The sequence below is a fragment of the Pinus tabuliformis genome, chromosome 7 (assembly GCF_031772625.1).
Source record: "Pinus tabuliformis cultivar Carrire ecotype Pingquan chromosome 7, CPIR1, whole genome shotgun sequence".
Lineage (NCBI taxonomy): Eukaryota > Viridiplantae > Streptophyta > Pinopsida > Pinales > Pinaceae > Pinus > Pinus tabuliformis.
The window spans coordinates 564,778,473-564,786,124 of record NC_142293.1 but is presented as its reverse complement, the minus strand read 5'-3'; the positions used below and the strand labels follow the sequence as shown (position 1 = coordinate 564,786,124).

The window sequence follows — 7,652 nt, the reverse complement described above, 5'->3', positions numbered from 1 at the left end:
AACAACACTTCCATCTTTATAGTTGTGAGTGGTAGACTTCCTTGTTGCCATAATTTTTCTTTCAACTTTTCTTGCCACCCTGAATGCCTTCTCCAATGAATCAGGTTCCCAAAGGAAAACATCGTGTTGGATGCTATATTTTAAATTCCCTATGAAGCCATGAATCCTATGCTCCTCTAGAATATCGGTTACCCTAATATTCAATTTTTTGAAGTCTTCAATGTGCTTTGCCATTAAACCCTTTTGTTTGAGATTTATCAATTGGCTAAAGAAGGTGTTGCTCTTTGTATCTTCATAATGTGCTATCATTTCCTCCGTAAAAATTTACTAGGTGACAAGTGGTTTACGAGAAAAAAACCATATATACCATACAAATTGATTGGGTTCTAAATATAAAGATGCAATACACACCTTTTGTGGGGGTTGCACATCTTATAGATCAAAATATTTCTCCATATGTAGTATCCATGTTATCGGATCCTTGCCACAAAACTTCCTCATATCTATATTTGTAATTTGGTGATTCTTAAACCCCACAATTCATTCTCTAAAATCATAATTCATATTCCTTTTGTCCTCATCATGATTTTCATGGATTACCTTGTCACCACTCGGAAGTCTTTCTTTCAACAATTTTGTCAAGCATTCCTTCAAACCTTTCATGTCTTCTTCCAAAACATCCATATTACCTTCCATTTCATCCTTCAAGCCTTCCACATTTTCTTTTAAACCATCCATGTCGTCTTTTTGTTCATCTTTGGTTTCTCTTTGTGAGAGGAAAATTTGTTGCACTTGGTCTCGTAATTTTGATATATCATGCTGCAATTCTTCCTCTTCATGCGTCATAGTAGATATTTCTGAGGGATTAATGGGTGTATAAATATTTTTCTTAGGAGTATTTTTATAACCCAATACTAATATTTGTGCTTCAATATTCCCTTGGAATGACTTCAAATTGATTTTTCAAACAAAAATTATGCAATTTAAAAAAAAATTACACACCTTTTTCTTGCTTTTAGGAGCTAGATCTTGAAACAGTTGTAACTCTATAATTATGGATCTCCAAGTTCTAAAATTTCTTCTTGTGGTATCTTTCTGAGTCTTCTTTCCAATCCCATAAGTCTAATCGAGATTGGATTCTTCAAAAAATAGTTATGCCAAATCTCCCATGATAACCTGATTATGGACTGGTTCAGTAGATCGAAGTTGTATGAGATGCCACGTGTCACTATTTCGACCTCCAACTTTGAAATTGATACATGAAAAACTAAAGTTCGTTCACTTTCAGCCACTTTTTACAAAATTTAAATCTGATGCCTTAAATGAATGTTATGACAATTTTCCATAGGTCACCTGTTTGGGATTGAATTTTTGAGCCTGCAAAATCCCTAACTGCGTCAAATCATATCTCTAAAAATATAGTGAACCAAGCTTTGAAATTGTTACACGAAGTTCAACATGATTTTGAATCCATGCGATAAAAAATTTAACTTCTGAAGCCTCGTAGAAAAAATGTTATAGCAAAAATTTCAAGGTTGCATGTTTGAAGAAGTGAAACCCTAGAATCCAAAGCTTTGATACCAAATGTTATGCAACCAGCTCACAAAAAAGATAGATAAAGGACTTAAAAATTATCCTCTTTGAGGGGGAAGCCTCCTTTACATTACATAAATGGACAATTCTTGGATGATACAAATGACAAGGCCTCCTTTGTATATATAGAATTCTAAGGGGTCACAATATAATCAGAGCCTACATAACAATAATAATGTAAGGGCACAACATTACAATAGTGGCTTCCTATGGGGTAGAACAATAACAATATGGATGCTACATGGGCACAACAATAAAAACAAGGGGGATACACTAATATTATAGGGACACCAATAATTGATGTTGGATTGTCTAGCCCAGTCCCTGGAAGGGGAGGAGGGCGATATGGGTAGTTTACATGTTGCTTGAAGTGAGCCATCCACGTTTCCACCTTCTCAACCTTTTCTTTTAGCAAGTTTTGCCCCTGCCAAACCACTACAATTGTTTCTCTAACATGACATTGAAAGTAATGCAGTTGATTGAGCATGGCGATGATAGCTTCATGCTCTTCCCTTCTTGTCATCTCATAAGCTTCCATCAGATCTAGCGTAGATTGAAACATGTCATGAAGGGTTGCGAGGCTAATTGGTTAGCCAACAATTGAAAATTTCGAGGTACCTGCACACTCCGACCTACTACTCAGACTACACACGCCCCCTCCATGGCCCCGAATACCATGACCACCTCGTTGAGAGTCTCCTCCTCCTCTTCCACTATGTCCTTCAGCTTACAGCCCAACCATGCCACCAACAACTCTCCCCCCTCACGACACCTTCACTAAACTGCTCGAGCCACGCCGATTGGCCGAGACTCTTGACTTCTAAGATTGGGTGTGAGAATTCCTCGGAATAGGGTGCATAGTGCAACCACAAAAGGACACCCCTAGGACAAGACCCGCTACTCGCTACTCACCCTTCCACCACCTCGAACGTCAGCAAGGACTGGCTCCAGTCGTGTGATAACCAACGAAAACCACCTCTGCAAAACTAGTCGCCACCACCCACAGACTTGGAAAGAGGAGATGGAAACCACAATTGGCTTCAACACCAACCGACCAATCATCTCTACAACTGCATTGACATAGAAAATACCCTAGGGCAGAGTCACAAGCCTCCTCACAATAGCCTAAAACCCAGAACCTCGAGAGCCTAACAGGGCCAAGCGTCACCCATAACCAACACCACCAAACCCTTAAGAAAACCCCCGAAACAAATGAAATACACCCAATTAAACAAGAAATCACCTAGGCATTCAACCACATACAAAATAGGCCAAGCTAGAGCCCCTCTACCTCCTATGTCAACCAAATTCCACCTCGATACTTAGGCGAAATTCCCCCAATAGACAAGAAACACAAGGAACAAAGAAGAAACCAGAAAGAGGAGAAAGAATGGGAGTCTCACAACAAGCGAAGGCCCCCAATATCAATTCAACCACAGAAAACCCTTATGCTCCACTCTACAGTGCGTCACTAAAAGAAAGACCAAAACAAACCAGCCTTTCCTGAGACAATCTCGCAACCCGCGGACTAGAACAGAGAAAAGGACCTGGGTGAACAAACTTGCTGCTTTTGGATAGCGAATGCAGTGGGTGGACCGATGATGTTGAAATCGCCACCACTTCAAGAAAACCTGAGAGCCAGAAGACCCCGCTAAGATGCAGCAGCTCAAACCAAAATTATACAACCTCCACACAGTGAACCACATATAAATTTTGTCAATCCTTGCATGCGCCATTAAACTCTTGACCTTACTAGCATGGCTTCCGGTGGAGGCCAAATGAAATTTCACACACTTCAGATAGCATAGCATTTCGTCTTATGTCTTGTATGCCGGGAGGTTGGATGTGTTGTCCCTAGCTAATAATTTAGTCTTAATGTAATCCTCAATTTCCTTTTAATTCTCTTTTGCTTTAATTAATTAATTATTTTTAAATGACCTTACTCTTTCTTTTAATAGGTAATTATTTCATTTATTTAGTCTCTCTTTTTTTTCTTTCTAATTTATTTTATTATTATTATTCTTTAAGAACTATTTTATTATTTTAATATTATTTTTTAACTACTAATTTGAAGTTTCTTTTTATAAAAAAATTAACAACGTTGTTTGTGATCATTCAATTGGGTGGAGTGTCCACCAAAATGTTGGACAAGAGTAAAAATCCAGACAATTTGATCCAAAAAAATCTCAAAATTTTTATTTCATAAAAAATAATTAACATTATTGTAATAGTAAACAACTAACATTATTATAATAAGATGTAATATAACTAATAGACAAAATAATTTTAATCCAGCAATATAATTTGTTGTGAGATTATGATTTATTTTATATAAAATGTATTTTTAAATACATAAATAGATTCAAAATCCTAAAAAAATTATTAACATTCAATCTTAAAGAGCAAATAAATTGAAATTATAATTTTTAAAAATGTATGGTTGAAATTATAATTTTAAAAAATTTATGGCTTGAGGCGAAAAAATAACTGGAAAAAAGTCATGTGGTCCATTACTAAGACTACTTGCCATAATATTTTTTAATTTAATAAATTATTTACTTTTTTCTTTTATTAATAAAAAATACTATTTTAAAATATCAATAGCCAACATTAAAATATATGTTAAATGGCAATATCATCTTTTCCTACCTGAATCTTATTGACCAGAAAATTGCGTCTCATTGTAAAATGTGATATTACTGCACGCTGCACACTGTTACCAATAGTGAATTTTGATGAATGTGATGAATGTGAAATTCCAACCCTGGGTGCAATAAGTTAGACATTGTCTTGGAAGAAGATCCACTCGGCAAGCAATGTATGTGGATGGAATCAGGTCCAGGTTCATTGTATCTCAAGTCGCCCCTTCCGTGTTTTTGTATGACCGCAGTGCCTGTGCGCCTGCGGAATCTTTCCACCAGAGGACGAGGACGATGCATAAATCTTCAGAAGAACGTCTGTCGACTCTCCATCTATAATACCGTCTCCGATCTATATTTCAAGAGTTGTGGTTATTAATACAGCTCGAGGCCAAACAGTCAAGGTAGTTTCGAAATTTCTATTTATCCTTCAAATTTTCTCTTAGCTCCAGAATTAAAAAAAATTATATAGTCTCGGACTCTTTAGGCGTTTAAGTTCACACTCTTCTCTTCAGTATTTCATATTTGGAACGGTTTCCCTAAATCTTTAGTTGGGAATTCATGTTCTCTAGCTTGGAAATGCAGAGCGGATGTTGATTTCATTTCTAGTGGCCACGTGATGCAATGACTGTTAAGGCAAGCTTCCGATTACTGCTCATAGCTTTTTTAGATTCAACGGATACGATTTGAATGTTCTGATTCAGTTGTTAAAGATTATTTAAATGTCGGAATCTTAAGGCGTTTAAGGTTACATTATTTTGTGTTGCGGACTTCAGACGGTTTGCCTGAGTCTTCAGCCCTGAATTCATGTTCTATGGACCGAAATTGCAGAGCATAAGGTCATTAATTTCTATTGGCCGACTATTGCAAAGATTCCTAAGGCGAAGTCGCGTTTATGACGCGTAGGGTTTTAAGGACCGGAAAGGTTTCGGAAATTCTCATTCAAAGCTGAAATAGACAGCAAAAAAGCCGAGTCTTTGCCGTTTTCTCCAGATAAGCCTGACGTTAAAGTTTAAAGTTTAAACTGCAATAAAAGCAGAAGAACACCACCCCTGCTTCTACTCGGGCGAAACGATCGGCTTCATGAAAGCTCAGGGAAAAGCCGATCCCTTTCATGCTATGTACAAGGTCCCCGTCAGGGACACCCCCTATGGCAGAGCCAAGCACCTTCAGGTTAACGTTTTATCCATATTTTGTTTCGAAAAAGCTATTTTATTCTTGATCCTTTCTTGAAATTCAAAGTATTTAAATTTTGTCCGATACAGCTCGTGGAGAAGGACCCGGCTGGCGCCATCGCATTGTTCTGGGAAGCTATTAATGCTGGAGACCGCATTGACAGCGCATTGAAGGACATGGCCCTAGTGATGAAGCAGCAGAACCGGTCACTGGAAGCCATCGAGGCCATTAAGTCCTTCAGACATCTTTGCTCGCAGCGAGCGCAGGAGTCTCTTGATAATGTGCTCATGGATCTCTTTAAGGTATAAACTCAAACAAATCCCATATTCATAAGCACTATATAAGAACTATATGCTTTGCTCCGTAGCATTTAATTTCTGGCGTTTGCATCGCAGAAATGCGGAAGATTGGATGAACAGATTAGCCTGTTGAGGCACAAGCTCCGCTTAATTCATCAAGGCGTTGCATTCAATGGCAAATCCACCAAAACTGCACGGTCACAAGGAAGGAAGTTTCAAGTTTCCATAAGGCAAGAGACAACTCGGCTTCTGGTACATAGCATCCACACCCTGCCTGTTCTTTTAGTATTTCTGTGTAACTGTAGTTGAAACTTGACAGAGAATGTAATGGATGTTGGCAGGGTAATTTAGGATGGGCGTATATGCAACAGCATGACTATTGTTCTGCAGAAATCGTTTACAGGTGCATTTCAATTGAAGATGAATTACTGAATTTTTATTATTCAATTACAACATTAGAAATAGGAATGAGATGGTCTATTGCATGAATAATGTCATGCAGGAAAGCACAGGCATTGGAGCCAGATGAAAACAAGGCCTGTAATCTAGGCGTCTGTCTGATGAGGCAAGGGAAGGTGGAGGAGGCCATGGGTATTCTACAGGGTGTTCTGAACTACAATAAGAATTCTACGAAATATAATAATAATAACAGTAGAGAAAAATCGAAGTCACTGGATCGTGTCAAAGGGTTGCTGAAGGAAATCAAGGATTGTAAAACAAAGGGAAGGATTGGAGAGGAATGTCAATCAGCAGCATCCGCTGTTGAAAATTTGGAGTGGTTTTGGTGTTATGAAGAGGGAGTTGCAGAAGGGCATGAAGAAGAACGAGAAAAAGGATTGGGGGTGGCAGTTGAGTTGAATCGGAAACGAAATCGACTGAGAGTTTTTGAAGAGATGACTTCTGTTCCTAACAAGAAGTGGCATTTTAATGGGAGCAATATACAGCGTGGTATGCAGCATTAATGGCGGTATATTATCCTTTGCGATGTATACATCTACATGTACAGTAACATTAATGCAATGTTGGTCTGTTTGCTGCCTATTCTGATGATGGTATCCTGGGTCACATGTAAGACCCAATCAGTGAGAGGGCAAAACTCAGCTACGCACCGTTGAATCTGATGTCCATGTACTGCACTCCGTTCAGTTATATTCCCTTGTTGGAATGCAGGTTTGAACGGCGTCCGTTGATGATGTGGGTTACATCGTGAAAATTGATCGCTAGTTCCAGTGCATCAACTGAAAGAGGCTGGAGCACTGATCATTCACATCATCAACATTGAGAAGGCAAGGATGTAAAAGGCAAGTTAAATTTGACCACTGGTCCATTTATATCTGTAAATCAATCTATATCAGGTGATGTAATTCCTTGGAGCCTAATTAGGGTTAGATATGTTGAAAGAGAACGATGGTTCTGCAAGATTGTAGTTAGGGTTAGATATGGTTGGGGCATTTGTTGCAAATTATTGCAAATTTGTATTGTGCGTATTGCACTATACATGGGTTGTTGAGTGAACGTTATCTATTCTTGTAATTCTGGTGTGAGTGAGCCCCACGTTATCTGTTCTTCTGGTATTTCTTGTGTTAGTAAACATACTGTAATATAACTTTTTCGCATATCTTGAGAGCAATAAATTTCTACATGTCAAATTTGAGTTTTTTTTATAAGTGAACTATTTGTTTAGTAGAATGATAATTGTGCTTCGCTGCAATATATTTGCATAATAATCACAAATCTGATCGCAACAATGGTGTTTGAAAGAACTTTTAATGAAGAGTAATGCATTATAAAGATGTTGGAATGGATAAAAATAATCACAGATATGCGCACAACCATTATTTGTTTGAAACAATTCTCCATTAAGAGTAAAGCATTATAAAGATGTTGGAATGGATGACAATACCACATTAGGAGACCATATGAAGTATTGTTAGGAGACCCTTTG

General features: G+C 37.9%; 1 protein-coding gene across 7 annotated transcripts; it reads left to right on the top strand.

The window, feature by feature from the left end:
• The first annotated feature begins 4,307 nt into the window (after positions 1 to 4,307).
• On the top strand, positions 4,308 to 7,345 carry LOC149248655 (protein SULFUR DEFICIENCY-INDUCED 1-like). Of its 7 annotated transcripts, none has more exons than XM_089458507.1 (7): positions 4,308 to 4,636; positions 4,818 to 4,868; positions 5,064 to 5,405; positions 5,498 to 5,710; positions 5,804 to 5,959; positions 6,049 to 6,110; positions 6,210 to 7,345. In XM_089458507.1, exons 3-7 carry the CDS (start codon positions 5,316 to 5,318, stop codon positions 6,667 to 6,669), a joined length of 981 nt encoding a protein of 326 aa, XP_089314633.1. In that variant the 5' UTR covers positions 4,308 to 4,636; positions 4,818 to 4,868; positions 5,064 to 5,315; the 3' UTR covers positions 6,670 to 7,345. The 7 variants fall into 7 exon arrangements, with proteins under 7 accessions (XP_089314633.1, XP_089314631.1, XP_089314632.1 ...); XM_089458505.1 differs by having other exon boundaries at positions 5,009 to 5,405; XM_089458506.1 differs by having other exon boundaries at positions 4,805 to 4,868.
• The last annotated feature ends 307 nt before the right edge of the window (positions 7,346 to 7,652 follow it).

Coding starts and splice junctions, on each gene's coding strand:
- LOC149248655 (XM_089458507.1), top strand. CDS start 5,316: ATGAAAGCTCAGGGAAAAGCCGATCCCTTTCATGCTATGTACAAGGTC. Junction 5,711..5,803: donor TGCTCATGGATCTCTTTAAG/GTATAAACTCAA, acceptor TTTGCATCGCAG/AAATGCGGAAGATTGGATGA. Junction 5,960..6,048: donor AAGAGACAACTCGGCTTCTG/GTACATAGCATC, acceptor GGATGTTGGCAG/GGTAATTTAGGATGGGCGTA.